The 23,386-nt window shown below is 42.5% G+C and overlaps 1 protein-coding gene across 4 annotated transcripts; it reads left to right on the top strand.

Moving 5' to 3' along the window:
- Nucleotides 1–37: 37 nt before the first annotated feature.
- Nucleotides 38–23,210, top strand: Dclre1a (DNA cross-link repair 1A). 4 transcript variants are annotated; one of them, XR_003735106.2, is made up of 10 exons: nucleotides 38–255; nucleotides 846–1,760; nucleotides 2,721–4,334; nucleotides 7,266–7,399; nucleotides 8,262–8,380; nucleotides 9,568–9,708; nucleotides 11,350–11,495; nucleotides 12,509–12,663; nucleotides 20,647–20,768; nucleotides 21,176–21,257. XR_003735106.2 is itself a non-coding variant. In XM_028875142.2 (10 exons), the coding sequence occupies exons 2-10, from the start codon at nucleotides 1,295–1,297 to the stop codon at nucleotides 22,855–22,857; spliced, it is 3,078 nt and encodes a 1,025-aa protein (XP_028730975.1). In that variant the 5' UTR covers nucleotides 38–255; nucleotides 846–1,294; the 3' UTR covers nucleotides 22,858–23,210. The 4 variants fall into 4 exon arrangements, 3 of the variants coding, with proteins under 3 accessions (XP_028730975.1, XP_028730976.1, XP_028730979.1); XM_028875142.2 differs by lacking the exon at nucleotides 20,647–20,768 and adding an exon at nucleotides 22,697–23,210 and having other exon boundaries at nucleotides 21,176–21,317; XM_028875143.2 differs by lacking the exons at nucleotides 38–255; nucleotides 20,647–20,768 and adding exons at nucleotides 284–440; nucleotides 22,697–23,210 and having other exon boundaries at nucleotides 21,176–21,317.
- The last annotated feature ends 176 nt before the right edge of the window (nucleotides 23,211–23,386 follow it).

Consider the following 23,386-nt stretch of genomic DNA (forward strand, 5'->3'; position numbering starts at 1 on the left):
CGCCGCGGAGCCTGGACGTTCAGAGCGCCAGATTCGACACGGGGAAGGCCGGCGGGGCCGCCCTCGAGAGGGGCCGGAGAGCCCATTCCCTTTGAAGCCCCGCAGGGTTCCCGACACGAATAAAATTCAAATAACTATGTGCAGTTTAGAAAGCGCCGACTCAGGGAAACAGCTGCCCCACTCTTACACGGCGATCAGCCGATTCGGCGCGGCAGTGACAGCCAGAGACGGTTCCCGCCAAGACAGACCCGAAAGGTAAAGGGGTTAGGAATCCTCAGAGGAGACGCGTTGTTCCCCTAAGTGGTGAGGCCGGTGGTTTTGTGTGAACAAAAAAAAAAAAGGTGTATCCTGTCACTCTGGGAGTGCTGAAAGTGCCGGAGCGAATGGAGTGACCCGCGAGCGGGGGAGGTGGCGCGGAGAGGCAGCAGCCGCCGGGCCAGGTGCGCCCGCGAGGGACTTCAGGGGCCCCGAGCCGGCACTGCTTCCCCTGAGGACAATCAGACCCCTTCACGGCCTCCCCACCCGGGTCCAGAGGGGGCGGGAGGCCTGCGGGAATCTGTGTGCTTGACACCCCCCCCCACGTCTGTCTGGAGGGCGCTGACCACGCTCAGGACCGACAGCCCCTGTGGTCGGCGGGCACTGTGGCCCTGGTGCGGGCTCACGTGTCCACGCTCAGGACCCACAGCCCCTGTGGCCTGGGTGCGGGCTCACGTGTCCACGCTCAGGACCCCTGTGGCCCGGGTGCGGGCTCACGTGTCCACGCTCAGGACCCACAGCCCCTGTGGTCTGGGGGGCACTGTGGCCGGGGTGCGGGCTCACGTGTCTGGACTTTGTTCTCGGTGCAGGGTTTGAACCTGTGGTGGAGGAAGAAATGGAGCGACCCGGGCCATGCGTCACGAGTCCACTGGGCAGTTTGTGACCAGCGCCTCTGAGTCTGGCGTGACTGGTTTCCGTGGTGGACACGGAGCCTGTTGAAGATGAGGCTCTCGGGCCTGTACTTCTCACGCGTGCTTAATCACTCTTAGTTTTATGAAGTCTTGGGAAAGAAAAAAAAAGAGAATGCTTGATGAAACAGTGTCACAGAAAACGAGGCAGGCGTTAGCCTGTGGTAGGTCCTCTTAATCTGGGTGTTCACAGGTACTAAGTGTGCTGCCTGGCAATATAATCATCACCAAAGGTTTAGATTCCAACCAAGTTACTTGGCTTTTGGTTAATTTTTTTTCCTATTAAAAAATTGAAGCAAGAAAAGGAGTGAATTTACTAAAGACTAATGTACTCATAAAACCGGTTTGCCATGTTAGAAGACACGTTTTGGGAAGAAGACATCTGGGAATATAAATCTAAAAGAAAACCAAAACCAGCACGGCCAAATAATTGTTCTCAAAGTAATCCAGAATCTGTTGGAAAAGCAACAGATGGAAAATACCAGTCAAAACGAAAAAGGAACAAAAAAGGAACCACAGAAGATAAAGACAAGCTGAAGGAGCACAGGGCGTGCCTTGGAGAAACAGACTGTCAGCTTTCTGTAGGTTCCAGTCAGAATTCAAGTCATAGCAATGAGATTCCGCAGTCTCAAAGCAAAGCGACTACTCCAAGAAAGCTCAGCAGAACTCACAGAAACAAACACGTGTCCCCAAAGGTCCGCCCGGTTTATGATGGACACTGCCCAAGCTGCCAGATGCCCTTTTCCTCACTGATAGGCCAGACGCCCCGGTGGCATGTGTTTGAGTGTTTGGATTCTCCACCAATCTCTGACACAGGTAAGAGAAGCCCCCGGGACCTTCCTGTTGCTGCCTCCGAGGTACTGGGATGATAAAAACATGCTTGTTTATTGAAGGGCTGGTGATCTGAACCCAGGCCCTGTGTGCACAGCAGGCACTTCATTGACTGAGCCTGCACCCCAGCGGTCTCACATTGCAGTGTCCCAGTTACTTCCTGTAAATGTTCACTAAGGACTTTGACTCTGCTTTCTCTGACTTGACTCTTACAAGGACCATAGAAGGTAGATGGTATCAACATTTTATGCATGAGGATTCCTACAAGTTAAATAACCGGGCCAGTTTGCTATCCCATTTTAGAATTAGATAGGAATTATAAACACATTTGGTTTCTAAATATGGGTATGTTGTATTCATGCATGTTAGTAGCCGGAAGAGGAACTAGAAGGTTGTCTGAGATGACTCAAATTCTCATAAAAATGTGCCAGCAACAAAAGTGATGCCATGTTTTTATTATATTTTAACATAAATGTCATATTTAACACATAGAAAATTCTACTTGGATTACATGGAGAATGAGTTATGACTATTTGGGTTTTTTTTATCTCAAATTTTCTTGTGAAGAGATTTGAAAAACAATCTAAACTTACCTGGTTTAAATGTAATAAATGGCGCCTCGTAAACTAGGTTGGATTAATTTTTGGTGTTTTGATCTTGGCAGCAGCCATCGCTGTTGCCATAGTTCTTAAAGGTGGCCTGTGGGTGGCCGGGCGGCGGGGCGCACGCCTTTCACCTCTGCACTCGGGAGGCAGAGGCAGGAGGATCTCTGAGTTGGAGGCCAGCCTGGTCTACAGAGCGAGATCCAGAACAGCCAGGGCTACACAGAGAAACTGTCTCAAAAAGAAAATAAAATGGGACCCATGGTTTTTGTGCTTAGAGGTTACTTTGGTGGCACTGTCAAAGTTACTGTATAAAATGCTTCTTTTTTAAAACTATTTTCAGAGTGTCCCGAGGGTCTTCTGTGTACCTCCACAATTCCTTCTCATTATAAGAAATACACTCACCTCCTGCTTGCTCAAAGTAGGTCTAGCAATGAGCCTCTCAGCAGTCCATCACACGTGCTGGCTGGACATTTCACTGCAGCAAAGCCAGACTCTTCTTGTAACCTTGAGGAAAGATGGCCTGTGCATCTGAAAACTGAGAACTTAACAAAAGTTTTAGATGACTCTTTGTTGATGATACAGTGTCTACAAACAGCTCAGCTTCCAGCTGAAACCAATAGAAAGAGTCCCTCTTGTAGGAGTTCTCAAACATCACCAGTTCCACAGCGTACAGAGTTTGTTGAGAAGGACGAGCCTGTGGGAGGTGGTTTGCCTCTTGCCGAGGACGCATTAAACAGCCAACGTGGCTCACAGAGCACGAGTTTGCCATCACCAGGAAATGACTGTGATGGCTGTGAGATCTCCTATTCTCCACTGCAGAGTGATGAAGAGACATATGACTTAGACCAAGAGCTGGATGATTCACAGCAGGACCTGTTTTTCACCCGAAGCTCTAAAGACAGCAGCCTAGAAGAAGAAGGCTCTGCCATGTTTGAAAAATTCCATGATCCCTTCCCAAAGACAGGAGAGGGCATCTGCCCCGTGGCAAAAAGCCCAGTAACTCGGGCTAAGTCCAGTGGATTGTATAAAGGCCGTGTTCTGCATGACTCATTCCAGCTTCTCTCCTACACAGAGAGCAGGCTTTCCCAAGATGACCTGCCATCCACAGACGCTGGCTTTCTCTTGTTTTCACCTGCATTAGCTTCTAACTATCAAACCACCAAAGCTAAACCTGCCGAGCCAGAATTTCCCTCACTTGGATCTAGTCATCAGAGACAGAAAGCTGAAACATCAGCTGTTGGCAATCACACTTCTCTGCCGTTATGTACAAGTGCCTTGTCAAAAGCACTTGGAAAGGAGGGAGGAGAGGGCCCGCCTTTGCCCCCCACCCAAAGCCAAATTAGAGGATTACAGGGTACGGGCTCTGGTGCTGCCGTTGCTCCCTCAGAGTGTGCCTGCAGAAAGGCAGAACAGCGTCCGCCTCTTGCCAAATCTTTGAGCATATTGCCTCCCAGTCCCAAGTGCAATGCGAGCCAACCTTCTAAGAAAGTAATGAAGCAAATGGATATAGGTGTGTTTTTTGGACTACCACCCAAAAGACAAGAAGAGACGTCACCAAGGAAAGGTGCTTTAGAAGGGCCGAATGTCAATCCAGTCGTGAGTCCTAAGGAAAAGAGGCCCCGGCTGTGCAAGAGGAAAGCAGAGCACTCTCTAAGTGACTCAGAATTGGATTCAGGGAGTTTAAATGAGAGTCAGCACTCTAAGGAACTGTTTGGAGAGAGGGCCCAACATCGAAGAAAGAGACATAAAAAGTCAAAGTCAACGCAGGAAGGGACAGATCAGAGGAGGTCTGGTCACCTTATCAAAGATCCAGAATTGGGAGCAGTTGGTTTAAATAAGAGCAAAGCCTTTGTAAGACGGACTCATGGCAGGCCACAGAGAGGGAATGTGAACGTTTCAGAGTCATCTGGTGCAAGGGAAGTGAGAACATGTCCGTTCTATAAGAGAATCCCTGGTAAGTAGAAATGCTAACTTCCGTTCTATGAGAGAATGAATCCCTGGTAAGTAGAAATACTAACTTCGGCTTCTCAGCAGACACACAGCAGTGTTAACTCCACCTTCCTTGTCGTTGGGTGGATAGATTCGGAATAATTTGTGTACAGTGTATGTTTTCTTTGCTCTTTATGATACTTTAGGAGTCTTTTAACAGGTTGGGGCTTTGTTTTTTAATTTTTTCTTCATTATCACTAAGTTTTTATTAAACATTTATTTTATATATGGTGCTATAATGATTAGGTAGCTATTATAGATTATAGAAAGGCCAGTGAACAGTAGAGATTCCATTTAACCTGAAAGAAGGTAAGACATTGGTGCAAATGTAATAAAAGCCAGTTTCTAAGCATGTTGAGGATACACAGTGCTTAGTGGTCTAAAAGAAGGGAGTATAGCAAGCTGGACCCACCATGAATGCCAGTTTTAGAGCAATATCAGGATTTAAGTTTTCCTGGTTTTGTATATTCTGAATGGATATCTGCCTATGCCTTCACAGATGAGTTCATAGAAGAGTGTGCAGGGAAGTGAATTCTATTCCTAAAGACACCACTAACTTTTCAACAGTATACAATAAAACAACAACCACTGACCGTTCAACAGTATACAATAAAACAACAACCACTGACCCTTCAACAGTATACAATAAAACATCAACCACTGACCCTTCAACAGTATACAATAAAACAACAACCACTGACCCTTCAACAGTATACAATAAAACATCAACCACTGACCCTTCAGTAGTATACAATAAAACATCAACCACTGACCCTTCAACAGTATACAATAAAACAACAACCACTGACCCTTCAACAGTATACAATAAAACATCAACCACTGACCCTTCAAGCTAGTATACAATAAAACAACAACCACTGACCCTTCAACAGTAATACAATAAAACATCAACCACTGACCTTCAACAGTATACAATAAAACAACAACCACTGACCCTTCAACAGTATACAATAAAACAATCAACCACTGACCCTTCAACAGTATACAATAAAACATCAACCACTGACCCTTCAACAGTATACAATAAAACATCAACCACTGACCCTTCAACAGTATACAATAAAACAACAACCACTGACCCTTCAACAGTATACAATAAAACATCAACCACTGACCCTTCAGTAGTATACAATAAAACAACAACCACTGACCCTTCAACAGTATACAATAAAACATCAACCACTGACCCTTCAACAGTATACAATAAAACATCAACCACTGACCCTTCAACAGTATACAATAAAACAATCAACCACTGACCCTTCAACAGTATACAATAAAACAACAACCACTGACCCTTCAACAGTATACAATAAAACATCAAAAAAAATAAAAAAAAACATCAACCACTGACCCTTCAGTAGTATACAATAAAACATCAACCACTGACCCTTCAACAGTATACAATAAAACATCAACCACTGACCCTTCAACAGTATACAATAAAACAACAACCACTGACCCTTCAACAGTATACAATAAAACATCAACCACTGACCCTTCAACAGTATACAATAAAACATCAACCACTGACCCTTCAACAGTATACAATAAAACAAACCACTGACTTCAAAGTATACAATAAAACAACAACCACTGACCCTTCAACAGTATACAATAAAACATCAACCACTGACCCTTCAACAGTATACAATAAAACATCAACCACTGACCCTTCAACAGTATACAATAAAACAACAACCACTGACCCTTCAACAGTATACAATAAAACATCAACCACTGACCCTTCAACAGTATACAATAAAACATCAACACTGACCTTCAACAGTATACAATAAAACAACAACCACTGACCCTTCAACAGTATACAATAAAACAACAACCACTGACCTTCAGTACTATACAATAAAACAATAGTCATGTACTCAGCTTCTCAGTATTGCATAAAAATGCTTCAGTGATGTTTGGTTTTCAATGATTATTGCGATATGCTTTTATACTCTAGTGCACTGTGTATTGTGTATCTACTGCTCAGTAGAAATGTGAGGTTGAGTTTATTTACCTGCATTTACCTGTCAGCACACTTGACTGTTTCTTCATAAGCACATTTTAGATCCATATTTCTCAACTTCATTTTTGTTATTGTCCCTCTGGGGAGACTCTTGAGGCAATTCCTTCTTGGTTCCTTACTCCTCCACTACCCTGAAAGGAAATTCAAGGACTGTAGACACTACTGTTTGTCTTTTATTTCACTTTGACCCTTTGGAGGACTGCACATACTTCTAAGTTCTTTGGTCCCAACCATTTTTGACTCCAGAGAAGTGTATCAGTTTCACCCTCATTGGAAATTCATGGTTTGGGAGGTTTGTTTTGTTTTGTTTTGTTTTGTTTTGTTTTGTTTTGTTTTGTTTTGTTTTGTTTTTCAAGACAGGGTTTCTCTGTGTAGTTTTGGTGCCTGTCCTGGATCTCACTCTGTAGACCAGGCTGGCCTCAAACTCATATATATCCTCCTGGCTCTGCCTCCCGAGTGCTGGGATTAAAGGTGTGGCCGCCGCCACCACCCGGCTTGGTTTGGGAGTTCTCCTGTCATTGCTTTGTAGAAATTAGGTTTCAGTTGCCCCCCCCCCCCCCAGTATCAGTATTGCAAAAGTATTAATTAGGGCAAAGGAATGATTGGTTTGTAACTTAATATCTTTCAACTAATTTTTTGGTGAAACTATTCACACGTCTCTGCAAGGGGATATTTAGTAGACACAGGAGTTTTCTTACCTTTCGGTAAATGTACGTTTTTAAGTCAGTCATGGTTAATTGAGGGTTAAATGAGAGCTCAGAGTAGGGAGGCCTGGTCTTTAGAAGGAACCCAGGCTGCGACCATCTTGGCTCCTGCTCATCCCACTGGGGCATCTGGTTGCAGGAACTGGCTTCACTGTGGATGCTTTCCAGTACGGCGAGGTTGCAGGCTGCACGGCCTATTTCCTCACACATTTCCATTCTGATCATTACGCTGGCTTGTCCAAGGACTTCACGCTGCCAATTTACTGTAGTGAGGTAAGTTTTAGTGCTCTGAACTCGGTCTTTGTGGGATGTTGTGACTGACGAGCTTGGTAAGAAATAGAATATTGAAAAACTAGAAGAGCCGGCATTGTAGTGGAGAGGACAGGTCCTGCATGAGGTCGAAAAGCAATTCAACAGTACAACCTATTGTTAAAGCGTATTTTATTATGTGAGAATAATAATGGTCTCACAGTACACTCTATAACCCAAGTTTCACTCAGTAAACATTTTTTTGAGTGCCTAAGTAAATATGAGACAAAACACGTAGCCCTAGGGAGCTTGTAGCTTTTACAGGTAACATTCACAGATAAAGCTTGGGTGGGGTTAGTACTGCAACAGTGGTACCTCAGACTCTGTCCCCAGCCAAGTTTAGAGGAAGTTTCACCATGCAGAATGCCTTGAACTGGCTTTTAGATGGTGACCATTTTAATCCTGGTTCCCAGGGGCTTTAGCGAGGCTTTGGTTTAATCCTCACAGCATTCATGAGATATCCTCTTTTCTTAGTGAAAAAAAAGAACGGTTTGGGTAGTCTGTGGGGAGGCACAAGCACCTCAGAAATATGTATTTTAGGCTTTCAGAAAGTTCAGAATATCTGCAACATACCAGGAAAACACAGGGAGTAAATAAACCCACAGTAGTGGGCGGTGCTCAGGTGTGGAGGCAGTTTGTGCCTCCTGCTGGGATGGAGCTTCCCCAGGTGAACAAGCAGAAGGGGGACCTGGCTGTCTCACAGACGACTCTTTCCTGGAGTGGAGAACTCACTCACCTCACAGTGGGGACCGGAGGTGACTGAGATAGTAGCATGCTTCTAACTGGGTGTGAACACAACACCAGCAACAAATTCACCGTTCTGCAGATAACTGGCAATTTGTTGAAGAAGAAGCTTCGTGTGCAAGAACAGTACGTCCATCAGTTGCCGATGGACACTGAGTGTACAGTGGACGGTGTCAAGGTGGTTTTGCTGGATGCCAATCAGTAAGTAGGACAGCCCCTCAGTCATGCAAGGTGCCCGTTTGAAACTGTTCACAAAGAAAGCGGTGGCGTGGTTGTTCCAGAGCTGAGAGCTAAAGAACTTGGTTCTTAAACTGGAGTAAATCCTATTGCTACTTTTGAAAAAATACTTTTAGTATCAGATTAAATGTAAAGAGAATCTGTTATCTAACCCATGTTGTTAACCCAATGTCAACTTACGGCACTTTATATTTTTAAAAAGTATTTTGTTACTGTTCTTCAGAAATGAAGTTTTCCATTTTCCTTAATGTAATTTACATAAAGTAAAATCTTATATTCCATTTGGATACCTGAGAATTGGTGCCTAAACTAAATGATTTTAAACTTAAAAAAAAAAAAATCACGCAATTTTAGACTCTAAAGGTTTGGAAGCTTTCTTTTTCCATGGAAATAGATGGTATTTTCTCTCTGTGTCTCTCTCCCTCCCTGTCTCCTTTTTCTTCTTTTCCTCCCTCTTTTTCCTTCTCCAGATCTGTCTCCCAATGTCAGGTGCTATCATGATTCATGTTGCCCAAACACAGCTACCCATTGTGCTTCTTTCTGGGATGTGAGCCTAGTCCATAGAGATAACAGGCATTTGGAGAAAATCTAAATCTAGATTTGCTGAAGTCCAGGCCAATCTTATCATGTTAAAGAAAGAAAGAGAGAGAGAGAGAGAGAGAGAGAGAGAGAGAGAGAGAGGAAAGAAAGAGAGAAAGAAAGAAAGAGAGAAAGAAAAAAAAAAAAAAAAAAAAAAAAAAAAAAAAAAAAAGAAAGAAAGAAAGAAAGAAAGAAAGAAAGAAAGAAAGAAAGAAAGAAAAAAGAAAAGTTGTTTTCTGGCCTTGCTAATATTCCTTTTTTTCATTGCCAGTTTGAGTTCTGATATTTTTGGAGTTAACATTATCGAAATATTTACCACAGATCACATAGTTCACACAAACTGCTTGATCAAGCTAGTACTTTTATCAGACAGAAACTGTCCTGAGGGCCTAGAGCCAGCCTGTCCTGAAAACAGGACCTTCTTAGGAATGTGCGCCTGAGACTTGAGTACCTCCCCTGCACACCTGTGCTCAGCTCATAACATCTGTGCTCTGGTTGACGCTGGAAGAAGTGCCCTTGCTCCCAGCACTTTGTCTGTGCCCTGCATGTTCCTCTAAGACGTTTGTGTCCAGCTGTCCAGGTGCCGTCATGGTCCTTTTCCGTCTTCCTAACGGCGCTGTCATACTGCACACTGGAGACTTCCGAGCAGACCCCAGCATGGAGCGCTCTCTTCTTGCGAGCCATCAAGTCCACATGCTCTACTTAGACACCACGTAAGACATGCTTTCTCTGAGTTCTCTCTCCTCCCAGTGAGAGCTTTGCTCTGCATTTGATGGATAATTGAAGCTTTTCCTTAGATAATTAAATGATGGTTCACAGCCAATTGTTTTTAGGAGTGTTTATCAAAAGGATACCATTAAAAAAATGTACCTGCTAAAAGACAAATTTAGAAATATATATCATAATTTTTATTGGTATTTTTTTTAAAATGTTTATAGGACAATCCTGTTACTAAAAAAAGAAAACTTGAGGGTCAAATTTTAAGAAAACACCCTTTAAATTATTTTTATTATTTTCCTGAAGTTTCCATATAGTTATTGGGTATAATTGTGAAGAGGAAACAGAGGCCACGATTCAGTTTTGTTTATGATTATTGGAATTACTTTTGTTCTTTTTTTCAAAAGGTAACTTATAAGTGGCACCTTTGAATCCTTCAGTGATACAAATATAATTGCATAAGAGATTATAAGATATTTAAATTATGTAGTCTCAGCTTTTTAAGGGATAATCAACAGAAATTGTATATATTTGTGATATACACTGTATATCATATAATAAAATAACTTACTGATTTGTGGGGAATTAATTCTTAAATATTTCAAGGATTGTGGATGAGATGTTTTAGTGAAAGGCAGTCTCTCTCTAAGAAAGCAGAAGCACCGAGGACAAGTCTTCCCACAGCCAGTTTGCTCACAGTGACAGTTTCATCCTCTGTACTTTAAGTAATAGATAAGTCAAAAAAGTCTGTTTTTATTCTTCACTGATTCCGAATTTCCTTGTGAGTTTTCATAGGAGAAAGGACCGAAATTCTTTCCCATTTGATGGTTGAGTAACAAAAACAATTCTGAAAGTCATGAGAAATCATTTGTTTGGTGTTTATAGTGAGTTATAGTTTGGCAAAATCATACTTTTCATCTCAAAATATATGCAGATAATAGCTTGGGGCCAGCCTTTTACCGGGTGTTTTTGTATCTGGGTCAAGAAAGCTCTGTTGTATTTTTTAAAGAGCTTTGTTTTTATTATTTCTAATTATGTGTCTGTATGAGTTAATTATGAGTCTGTATGCGGTTGAGTACAGTGCCTGTGGAGGACTAAGACACTGGATCCGTGGAGCTGGAGTCACAGGTTAAGTTATAGCATCTACTGATGTGGGTGCTGGGAACTGAACTCAGGTCCCCTGGAAGAACAGTATGTTCTTGTAACCCTTGAGGGTTTTTGTTTTGTTTTGTTTTGTTTTGTTTTTTGTAGAATTCTTTCCTACAAATATAATCTCTTTCAATTATATTTTCTTTGATAGTGACTAGAGTTTTAAAAATATATACTGAGTTTTATCATTCATAAATAAAATGGTTAACTGGGTAGAAATATTCTTATTGAGAAAAAGTATTCAAAAGGAAATTTGAGGATGATAAAAACATAATTAAAAATTATGTTGAAAAACTATTATTCTACCATAAATTGGCAGTAACTGGAAATAGGTTTTTTTCACTCTAGGCAGCGTGAGACTGTGTGCTTTGAATCTGTTGTACTCCTGGTGCGTGTAATTTGCTCGTTTGTTTTCTTCTAAAGTAGCCTCCAAGCAGAGCCATGGCTTTCATACTTCTGTTACTAAGAAGGGCATCTCCTTGTTGCAGGTACTGCAGCCCAGAGTACACCTTCCCATCTCAGCAGGAGGTTATCCAGTTTGCCATCAACGCGGCCTTCGAGGCTGTAACTCTAAACCCACGTGCTCTCATTGTCTGTGGCACTTACTGTATCGGAAAGGAGAAAGTCTTCCTCGGTGGGTGGTAGTGGTATCTAATTCACATTAATATATTATAAAGATCAGCTTGTCTTGCATAAGCCCCTTTCAGTCTCTACTCTTGCACTGGGTATTTGTTTTCTGATATGATCTAGTGTTACCTTTGAAGTTAGAGAGAAAACACATAGTGTTTGATACATTTAAGCCAGGAGGCCAAACTGTATGGAAGCATTTGATAAGTGCATTTATGTTCACACTTATGTCTATAGACTGTCGGCAAAATCGGTGTAGCATTGTGATCTTAAGTAGCTTTGAAAGGTGCTTACTGCACAGCCGTATTGCATTGTTCCCTACGGTAAGCACTAGCAGACTATCAGAGAACAAGTTAACTTTTGCTCCTGAGTGACTGCTCTGTCTTCCTGTAGTTTGTCTGGGTGGTAGGCTGTTTGTCTCTGCAGAGTGCTCCCCACTTCTTGAATAAGCTGACACTGTGCCAGCTTCAAAGATGGAGTGAAAGGCCAAGGTTAACATGTCCAAACGTGGTCCTTTCCATCTAGCTCTTTCTCTGCTGCTTTCTCTTCTTTATGATGATTTGATTTTTAACCATGTGTACATGTGTGTGTCTTTCTGTGCATGTGAGTACAGGTGCCCACAGAGGCCAGAAGAGGGCATCAGATTACCCTGGAGCTGAAATTTCAGGTGGTTGTGAGCTACCAACTAGAACGCTGGGAACAAAGTTGGGGCCTCTGCAAGAGCGTTCTGTGCTCTTAACCACTGAGCACACATTTCAGCGCCTCTACTTTCCACACTTCCTTTGTAGTTTTTAAATGAGGAGTTAGACTTTCAGAAGAATGCTTTGGCCTTCAGGTTGTTAATTCCATAGAGCTGATGAGCAAGGTCATTTGGCCATTTGTGGTTAAAGTGAGAATGTGTGATTCTGTGAATTTGTCTTTTATTTGGTAAACTCTTATTTTACAATTTGAGTAGGTTATAACTTTGTTTATTTAACAAGCTATGATTTTATTGTTTTTCATCTTTTGCTTTGCCTACAGCCATTGCTGATGTTTTAGGTTCAAAGGTGGGCATGTCCCAAGAAAAATATAAAACTTTGCAATGCTTCAATATACCAGAAGTCAGTTCCCTCATAACTACAGACATGTGCAGTTCTTTGGTTCACCTCCTCCCAATGATGCAAATTAATTTTAAGGTAAGCTTTAGAGATGTGTGGCTTTTAGGATGAACCAGGAAAGGTATTTATCTGTATTTAATGCTAAGAATTCTGTTAGAATGAAGTTGTTCCCCCCCCCCAAGGGAAACATTTCCTGTTTTTAGCTTTTCTGTGTGAGTAAATACAAAGGTAGATGTAGCTGGAGTTTTCTCCAGTCCTGCCTGGCCCTCAGTCAGGACAAATCTCTCTCACCCGCCAGTCCCACAGCTGCTCAGACTCAACTGAGTAAACACACAGAGACTTATATTGCTTACAAACTGTATGGCCATGGCAGGCTTCTTGCTATCTAATTCTTCTACCTTAAATTAACCCATTTCTATTAATCTATAAGTTGCCACATGGCTCGTGGCTTACCGGTACCTTACATCTTGCGTGTCATGGTGGTGGCTGGCAGCATCTCTCTGCCTCAGCCTTCCACCTCCCAGAATTCTCCTCTCTCCTTGTCCCGCCTATACTTCCTGTCTGCCCCTGGCCAATCATTGTTTTATTTATTAACCAATCAGAGCAACACATTTAACATACAGACCATCCCACAGCAGGTAGAGGGTTAGGTTAGCTCAAAGGAAGGAACAAATAGAAATATCTGCACCCTCTGGCCATCCAGACTTCTAATCCTTTCTGGGTGAGGGAGGGAGTTAGATAGCTGTAAATTTGTCTCCTCATGCCTATCCTGGTATCCAGCCCTACTCATTAGATGCTGGTGTCTAATGAATGAGTTAGTGCGGGTGAGTCCCTAGGTATAAACAAGAACATGTCATATAAAACGTCTGACATGTCACTGTGGTTTTGGGGCCCATTTCTCAGATTTAAATTCTCAGATTTATTCCATATTCTAACATTTTTGATACCTGCCAGTGTCAAATTATTAATTTGATATTGTTTTATAATTTTTAATTATATAATTAGCTATATATAAAATTATACAATAGATATTATATGTAATACAATATTATACAATAATACAATATTACATATAATATCTATTGTATAATTTTATAATTATAATGTATTAATGTTTTATAGTAAACATGATTTAGAACATAAGACACAATAATGTGGCTTTGCTTTTGCCTTTGTGATTGTGAAGTAGCTCTTCTGATGCTTTTTAAACTAGTAAGCCTGTACCTTACAAATAATAAATAAGATATCAAGAAAATAAATGCTTGCTCCTTGAGCAGGAATTCTCTCTGTATACCTTTGTGTATGAGGTGAAAGTACAATTCTAGGACCTATTTTCCTGGGTTCGTAATCCATAAATTTTCAGGTATAACCAAGGCAGGGTTTTGCACATTGCTAATTAATCGAGTCAGCTCTGTGAGCATTTTAAGTTTGGGAGCCGCCAGATTGGTGGAGAGTCTCAGAAAGAAGATGCTGGTTACTCAGGAGGATGTGTGGCGCTGTCCTGGAGAACAGCAGCACTTTTTTATTCCCCACTCCGTTTGTTTCTTCTGAGCAGATTGTCAGGGTGGGTGAGTCCGTGTTATGGACGTTGGAGGGTTTGTCAGTCTTTTCACAAAAGTGTTCCAGATGCTGCCTGCTGCAGAGAAGGCCAAGTGAGAGAAGGAAGTCAGTCTGCGACTAGAGCAGCGGGCTGACCAGCACAGGGACTGTGTGGTGACGTCATGATGGGAGGGGCCAGATGGCAGAGAGCTAAGGGAGGAATGCGAAGACTGTCCAATAAGCATACTAACAGCAGCACAGTGCTTTTCCCTGTCAGGACAGTACAGTTCCTAACCACAGTGGAATAGCCCCTTGACACACACTTGGGCATCTGTAGTAAGACAGTAACTGCTGTTGGTGAAGGTACAGGGAATCTGAACCCTGTTCTTTGCTAGTGGGGTTGTGAAATGGTGTCCTTATATTCAGTTTGGTGAGGACCTGGTCAGTCCTGGGCATATCCCAGCCCTGTCTAAGAGTAGCGAAAGCATCATTGTACATAGCGGTTTAAATATTCACGGTAGCATGAGCTATAACAGCCAAACAAATAGAGACAACTCCAATACCCATTAAATAGTGAATGAACAAATAAAATGGGATATATCCATAGAACAGAACGTTCTTCAGCTAGAAAAGGAATGGAATAATAATACATGCTACAGTATAAACTATGAGAAAATGTGCAAGATAAAAAAGGCAAACATAATTCCTATGTATTATATGATTTGGTTCATGTGAAATACCCAGAGTATGTAAGTCTGTCAGCTCAGAATGCAGGTTCATGATTGCCAGGGTTTGGAGGGAAGACAATGGACAGTGACTGCTAGTGTGGTACAGGGTTTGTTTGGGGAGGATATAAATGTTCTAGAATTTGCTAATGATAATGTTGCACAACTTTGGTTTTGTAAAAAGACTAAAAAATTTATTTTAGTGATTTTTAACACTGACAGTTGCTGCCTGGAAGTAAAGAGAGAAAAAACAAAAACAAAACAAACAAACAAACAAAACAATGAATAAGCAAAGGAGAGGTAAAGAAATGGATACAGGAAGCAGAGAACTGTCTGTTAAGAGACAGCCATGGTACTGTAGAGGCTTGGGTTCCCCATCATGAAGAGACAGCCATGGTACTGTAGAGGCTTGGGTTCCCCATCATGAAGAGACAGCCATGGTACTGCAGAGGCTTGGTTTCCCCATCATGAAGAGACAGCCATGGTACCGCAGAGGCTTGGGTTCCCCATCATGAAGAGACAGCCATGGTACTGCAGAGGCTTGGGTTCCCCGTGATGAAGAGACAGCCATGGTACTGCAGAGGCTTGAGTTCCCCATCATGAAGAGACAGCCATGGTACTGCAGAGGCTTGAGTTCCCCGTGATGAAGAGACAGCCATGGTACTGCAGAGACAGGACACCCAGAGAGCTTGAGTTCCTTAGAGAAGTGAGTGCTTTTGTTGTGGGTGGGGAGGGACTAGGGAAACAGGTGACACACGAGGTAGGCTGTAACTGGTGGAGAGGTCTCAGCAGCCTTACTCAGAAAGAAGACTCTGATGATTCCTGCACAGCCAGCAGCTTCACAGACTCTTTCCTGTTCCTCATGGCCTTCTTTGAGAGATTGTGTTTCCATCATTCCAGACCTAAACAGAAATAAATCTTGAGGCAACTGCAAACTCAAGTATAGTTTTTATACAGGAATTCAAACTGGCTTTAAGATTTGGAAGCCTTTATTCTGAGCACTATTTAGGCTAGTGTCCTTGGAAAGGGAGTAACCTGGTACCATTGTCTAGATTTTTAATCCTCACTGAGTATATTTTACCACTTCTGGGAGTTTATATTAAAAAATTAGTCCTTTATGAAAAGACTATTTTTTAGGGTTCTTCAATTGGGTATCTAAAAAAGTTAAGACAGGCAGGTGGAGTCTCTCCTGGCACCCCTGAAAGAGGGAGCTGTGAGGTTCCAGAGAGTGAACCATGACCCCCTTCCTCTCCCATCCTCCCTTAATGTGAGCAAGTAATGTGACATTTTTGAAGCCTTCTTGTCTTATAAACTCAGAGGAATAGAATCTGATGATTATAGTAATCCTATGTCTTAGTGATTATAGCCAGCTTTACTAACCCTAAATATCTGTACTACATCAGACATGATGGCTCTTTGTTTTCATGGTGCTCAGGGCATCTTTAAAGGTTCTGGAATGTGGAAAAGTATAGTCTTGACTTTCAAGTACAAGGGCTTGAGTTCTATTCCCATGTTTAAAAAGAAAAACCCCAAAGTCGGACATAGTGAGCGCCTGTAGTCAGAGCACTGCAAAGCAGAGACAGGTGAATCTCTAGGCCTTCCTGGCCAGCTAGCTGAGGCTAAAATAGATGGATCCCATTGCACGACACACGAGATCACCCTCTGGCCTCCTCAAGCACATACACACATGTCCCTGAACACATACACAGACACATGCACTCTCATATCTAAAAATTAGGCCAGAAATGCTGCACATGATGCTTAATTCATACTCTGGCTCATCCCGAGGTCTCCCGGGCGTTATGTGGTTGATTATTGGCATCCTGAAGGAAACTGGAGACATTACCAAGGCAGTTTCCTCACAAACTGGTTACTAATAAACAGAGCGAGACAGCCATAAATCAGGGATTTTGTGTTGACTAAGGTGTTTATAATAACTTCCTCATGAGAACAGTCCTGCAGTTGTAGTTAATGTACAGCTAGTGGTTGCTGGCAGCTTCTCTGTAGATTTGGCTCATGTAACCATAGGTTTCTATTTGTAGCACTGGTTTACATCACATGCTATTTTTAGAATAACTGATTTGTCTCCTAGGAACCAAAAATTGGTCTCATTTAATTCTTCAGGTAGTTTTGAAGAAACAAATGGATGTGGATAAGCTGGTAGTGGATGCTGCAAACTAGACTCAAGTTTATGGGACTATGCACGTAATTATGTATATTATCTACAGTCCCTGTTTACTGTGACTTCCTTTCTTCTGGAGGGTGGAGTGAGGGAAAACAGTCATTAAGACAATAACCAAAACAGAAACTTGAGAATTTACAATGCCAGGGATGTCATGGAAACTTAAATGTCTATAACTCCAGCTCTTACTATCAAGGTTTAGGAGTTGGTTAGAAATGTGGGTTTTTCAGGATAGATATCTTTATATTTGCTCCACATTAATGAAAGGTTTTGGTCGGTACAAACAGAAGTTGAGGGGAGGTCGGTGTTGGGAAGAGGACTCAGCAGATAAGAGGACTTGCTGCGCAGACATGTGGCCCTGGGTTCAAATCTCCAGAACCCACATAAAAAGCCGAGGTTAGGTGTGAGTGCTTGCCACCCCAGTGCTGTGGGGGCAGAGACGGGGATGGTTGGGGCTGCTGGCCACCAGCCTGCTCTGGATTCAGTGATTGGCCATGGCTCAAGGGAACAAGGCAGAGCATGACAGCAAGATACCCATGTCTCCCACATGCATTGATGTGAACACACACACACACACACACACACACACACACATACACACATACATACACACACCCACACACACATATACACATATACCACACACATACATACACACATATATACACACATACACATATACACACACATACACATATACACATACACACACATACACATATACACATACACACACATACACATATACACATACACACACACACACACACACACACACACCCATACACACACACGAAAATAAGGTTATTTTATCAACAAAGTGAATTTTAACTCATTCTGAGCTTTCGAAACCCTAGGTTTCAATCTGAAAACCAAAAGTATTGACCTTAAAAAAAATCCCTTTAGTGACCCTTCCCATTCTCATGTCTCTGTCATCTTCAGCTGAATTCCTCCTGCCTTCCAAAGATTTCACTTGGAATGGATTCTGTTCTTTCTTTTTTTTTTCTTTTTTGTTTTTTTAAAGACAGGGTTTCTCTATGTAGCCTTAGAGCCTTTCCTGGAACTCACTCTGTAGACCAGGCTGGCCTCGAACTCTCAGAGATCTGCCTGTCTCTGCCTCCCAAGTGCTGGGATTTAAGGTGTGCCCCCGGCACCGCCTGGCTGGAATGGATTCTTAAAGAGATTTTGAAGTGCTGTAGTCAGTTACGACCTTAGCTGAGACGCTTTATTTTACTCAACACTTACAAGAAGAGCATGTGTGGCGGTTTGGGTAACAGTGGTCCCGTAGGCTTGTGTGTTTGAATGCATAGTCATCAGGAAGTGGCACTATTTGAGAAGGGCTGGAAGGTGTGGCCTTGTTGGAGGAAGTATTTCACTGGGGATGGGCTTTGAGGTTTCAAAAGCCCACAGCAGGCCTAGTTTCTCTGTCTCTGTGGATTAGGTTGTAGCTCTCAACTACTTATCCACACCATGCCTGTCTGCTTCCTACTTGATGTTAATGGACTAAACCTCTGAAACTGTAAGCAAGCCCCCAATTTAAGTGCTTTCTTTTATAAAAAGTTGCCTTGGTTATGGTGTCTCTTCACAGAAATAGAACAGTGACTAAGACAGAAGTTGGTACCAGAGACTGGGGTATTGATGTTTATTGGAGGAATGTGGAAGACTTTGGTAGTTTGGACTAGAAAAGTAGTTGAACACTTTAAGCAAAGATTAATGGGCCATCCTAGGAGGAGCATGGAAGACAGTGCTGAGGGTGATTTGATCTGTGGGAGCCCAGATCAAGAAGTTTCAGGGGGAAAGCATATTAGTAAATGGCCTAGAGACCATTCTTGTGATGTTATGGCAATGAACGTGGCTTTTTTTTTTTTTTTACCTTGTCCTAAAAAAAAAAAACAAAAAACAAAAAAAAAAAAACTTCCTAAAGGGTTTTAGATTAGTGGCATTTTGGCAGAGGAAATTCCAAGACAGCCTATTATTGACTGTGTCATGTGATTATTATGTGATTATTAGTAATCAGTCTTATGCATGTCTACAATGAAAAGGAACAAACTGAGCAAGGAAAGATACCAAATGTACAGTTTAAGGAGAAAGGGAGCACCAGGAGTTAAGTCCTGTGCTCAAGGAGATAAAAAGTTTAAAGAAAAGCCTGGCAGTACATGGAATAAAGGGAGTGGTGACCTCAGGGCAAGACCCCACCCAGTTAGCTTCCAACTTCTGAAAAGAAATTGAAGAAAAGCTTAAGCAGTGAAGGAAACTGTCTCCAACAGAAAGCTGGTGAAGATGTAACTGAACGAGGGGGCCATGTTCCAGCCCCAGTAAGCGGCAGAACTTGGCAGCTTCAGCCACGTGGTTCCGGCTTTAGAGTCAGGCATAGAAGAGAGGAGTTATGGAGTCTCCCTCCATGGCCAGGAGTGTGTCAGGGGTGTCCTTGCATGGAGGTCCAGAGAGGCTGTTGTGTGAAGCTCTGAAGGTGAAGCCTGAATTGCTCTGGAAAACCCAAGATGTCAGAGATGCCAGAGTCAGAGGATACCTGCTGAGGAAAGCTGCTGACAGGAAGTGGAACCAGCCCAAGAGAAAGGAGTTGGAGATCTGAAGAGCTTCTGGACATCAAACATGGAGATGCAGAATTTGGGAGTTTGACCTGCTGAGTTTTCAGTCTTGATTTAGTCCAGTATTTCCTCACTGTGCTCCCTTTCCTCCCTTTTGGAATGGCAGTGTATATTCTGTGCCATTGTATGTTGGAAGTGTTGTATTTTAAAAAGGCGCTGCAGTGGCCTTGGTGGGCGGAGCCAAGGGGCATGACCAGAAGTCCGTCCCACCATGCAGGCAGCACCCACGTGGGAAGTTTTTTCAGAGGGGGAAGGGAGGGGAGGAGAAAGAGGAAATGGACAGGTCTGAGGAGAGGAGAAAGAGAAAAGGAAGGACGAGGTGCACACCACCTCATGGCCAGAGAGGAAGGAAGAGAGAGAGAAGGGGGAGGGGTTTCTCTTAAAGAGGACTTTACCTAAGATGATGTTGTCAGGGTGCTGGGCAGGCCAGAATGCTAACAGGCAGTATGTGATCTGTTATTTTTATTTTTATTTTATAGGGGATTACAGTTAAGAAGTGGCATGAGTCTCAGAAGAGACTTTGAAGTTTGGATTTAAGTATTATTGAGACTGTGATGGAGTATGGGGACTTTTGAAGTTGGACTAAATGCACTTGCATTATGATGTGGCCACAAACCAATGGGGTCTGAGAGGGGAATGTGGTGGCTTGCATAGGTATGGCCCCCATAGGCTCATAGATTTGAACGATTAGTCATCATGGAGTGGCACTGTTTGAAAAGATTAGACAGTGTGGCCTTGTTGGAGGAGGTGTGTCACTGGGGGGGGGGCAGGTTTGATGTTTCAAAAGCCCATGCTAGGCCCAGTCTCCGCTTTTGGTTCAGGATGTAGAATTCTCAGCTGCCCCTCCAGTACCATGCCCGCCGTATCATTCCGCGACGATGCCGTCCTAAGCCTCTGGAACTGTAAACAGACCCCGTTAAGCACTTGGTCTGTGAGAGCTGCCTTTGTTGTGGTGTCTCCTCAGCGATAGGACAGTGACTAAACCAGCGCATTACTTCTACTACAGTGGCCTGAAGACTGAAGAAGATCCAGTTCACGGCTGAGGGGTAAAAAGCAAAGGCCCAGAGGAGTGCTGTGGTACATTTTTCAAGTGTGGGTCTGTACTGAGGACAGTGCCACTCTTAGCTGGTGATTTCTGTGTCCCCTGTCAGCTTGTACTCAAAGGCTTATGTTGCATTTATGTTTAGTGTTATCCATATTAATGTCTCTTTATGTGGGGTTTGGAAAGAGGTGGGGTTTTGCAGCTCCCTCAATCATAATTTATTTAACTCCATTTCTTAGCTTTCAGATCATTCATGGTACTTTTTTCCAGACATTGCCTTAGCTTGTTTAGGAAAGTCAAAAAGAGAAGCTGTGTGTATTTCCCGTGACTGTCCTCTTAGCAGCGTGGCCCTGGGTCGCTGCACAGCAGTCTTAACAACAGTCCTAACTACCTGTGATTGCCAGTGCTGGTCTCTAATCTCGCCCTTTACTCCCACACCGTCTGCCTCTGTTGACACTGACCTGCGAATCAATGCACTGTTTCTATTTAACAGGGCTTACAGAACCATTTGAAGAAGTGTGGTGGGAAATACGATCAGATTGTGGCTTTTCGACCTACAGGATGGACACATTCTAACAGCATAACTAGCATAGCAGATATTACTCCCCAGATGAAAGGGAATATATCAATATATGGTAAGATGGTTCCAATTTCTCATTACATGTCTTTATTTGTGTGCATATACCAAATGTAGATGTGGAGCTCAGAGGACTGCTTGCAGAAGTTGGTTCTCTCCTGCCATGTGGGTCCTGGGGATCGAACTTGGGTCATCAGGCATGGCAGCAAGTGTCCTAACCCACTGAACCATCTCTCTGGTCCAGAATTTCTCACTTTCAATGTTTTTGTTACTATTCATTCCTTAAAAGTACTATAAAATTAAGAACCAAGAAAAACAGACGGCAAAGAATTTAGCAACTCTAGAGTTTCAAGGCTCTCTACGACACTGAATTCCTATCCAGTCTCTTGTAAGTCGGCAGACAAGAGTTGGCGATATTCTGATGCTGCTAAGGCAGATCGCTGCATGCTGTAGTAAGTGGTACTTAGAGGGAACGATAGAGTTGCTTGAAAGGACAATGCTGTGGTTTGATACCCAGGTCAGCTGACAGGAAGAGTGAGGTTGTGGCAGGAAGAGGTGGCTTAGATGTGGTGACTGCAGGGGTGACAGCTGGTGCAGCCGCCTTTGTGCTTTCGTCCCTTGGGAGGAGAGGATTACCTTGCCCTCCGAGCTGCCTTAGAACCCTGACGGTAGGTAGACATGTGCTGTGTCACCAGACCACTGAGGACTAGTTCACTCAGAGGACTCTCATGTACCTCCTCCATGGGACTTTAGCTGTAAAAAGACAAAGGGATTTTTAGAACTCCATTTTTCCTTCGTGCTTTTTATGTGGATATAGCTTGGCACTGCCGTTGGCTTACACTAGAAACCAAAGGTCCCCTGCTTGCTGTTCTTCCCATTTCCTCATGTTTCCTCCAGTTTTCCTGAAGTCCACAGCCGAGTGAAGTGTTTCAAGCAGTGGTTCTCAACCCTCCTAATGCCACACACAACCCTTTGATACAGTTCCTCATGTTGTGGTGACCCCAACCATAAAATTATTTTCGTTGTTGCTTCAAAACTGTAATTTTGCTACTGTTATGAATTGTAATATAAATGTCTGTGTTTTCTGATGGTCTTAGGTGATCCCTGTGAAAAGGTTGTTCAACCCCCCAGATGGGTCGCAGCCCACAGGTTGAGAACTACTAGTTTAGAGGGAGAAAATCCAAATTAAATATAATTCTAAAAATGCATATTTTAGGTATGTGCGTTTAAAAGTAGTGTTTTTTGGTTTTTGTGTGTATGTGCCCTGAGTTTTATGTTAATGTTTTAATCTTTATTAATCATAAAGACATCAAGTTTTATTATCATAACTAAAGCACCAGAGTTTTTTAACAACAATATTCTAGATTGCTTTTCTATCTTCTTTTATTTTTATTATTTTGGTTTTTAGTAAATAATCTCTTCCCTTTGATCTTAAAGGAATTCCCTATAGTGAACACAGCAGCTTCCTAGAAATGAAACGTTTTGTCCAGTGGCTGAAACCACAGAAAATCATACCAACTGTAAATGTTGGCTCCTTTAAGTCTCGGAACACAATGGAGAAATACTTTAAAGAGTGGAAAATGGAAGCTGGATACTGATGCTGTCACAGAAGAGTCAGCAGTAGTTACGTTCAGCAGGTGTTAATAGTTAAGTCTAAACGAACATGAAATGTATTCTATGAAAACAATCTCAGGACTGTTTCTCACTCATCTTTGAATAATATATCAGTGGTACTGAATGCCTTTCAAAGTCCTGAGGGACAGGGGCCTTCCCAGTGCCTTTAATTCTCCTCTGTGAAGGCAATAGTCATCTGCAGCAGCCTAAGGGGAGGAAACCAAAGGGATTCATGGTAATGGATACTAGACAAGAAGCATTATCTATGTAATATGAAATAAAACTTTTATATCATATGCACTCTTAAATAAAAATTAATATAGAACTTGCTAACCCATTTTATGATGGGTTTTGTTGTTTTATTTTCTTTTTAGTAGACTTTATTTTTTTTAAAACAATCTTATATTCAGGGCAAAACTGAATAAAAAGTACAGAGTTCATGTGAGTCAAGCCCCATACTGATTATAGCCTCTCTGGTAGCATCCTCTTCCAGAATAGTAAATGTATCAACAT

Source organism: Peromyscus leucopus, chromosome 1 (assembly GCF_004664715.2).
Source record: "Peromyscus leucopus breed LL Stock chromosome 1, UCI_PerLeu_2.1, whole genome shotgun sequence".
NCBI lineage: Eukaryota > Metazoa > Chordata > Mammalia > Rodentia > Cricetidae > Peromyscus > Peromyscus leucopus.

Excerpts from the sequence above, each read along its gene's own strand:
- Dclre1a (XM_028875142.2), top strand. The coding sequence starts at position 1,295 with ATGTTAGAAGACACGTTTTGGGAAGAAGACATCTGGGAATATAAATCT. Across the intron at positions 7,400-8,261 it reads TGCCAATTTACTGTAGTGAG|ATAACTGGCAATTTGTTGAA; the intron begins GTAAGTTTTAGT and ends ACCGTTCTGCAG. Across the intron at positions 11,496-12,508 it reads AAAGGAGAAAGTCTTCCTCG|CCATTGCTGATGTTTTAGGT; the intron begins GTGGGTGGTAGT and ends CTTTGCCTACAG.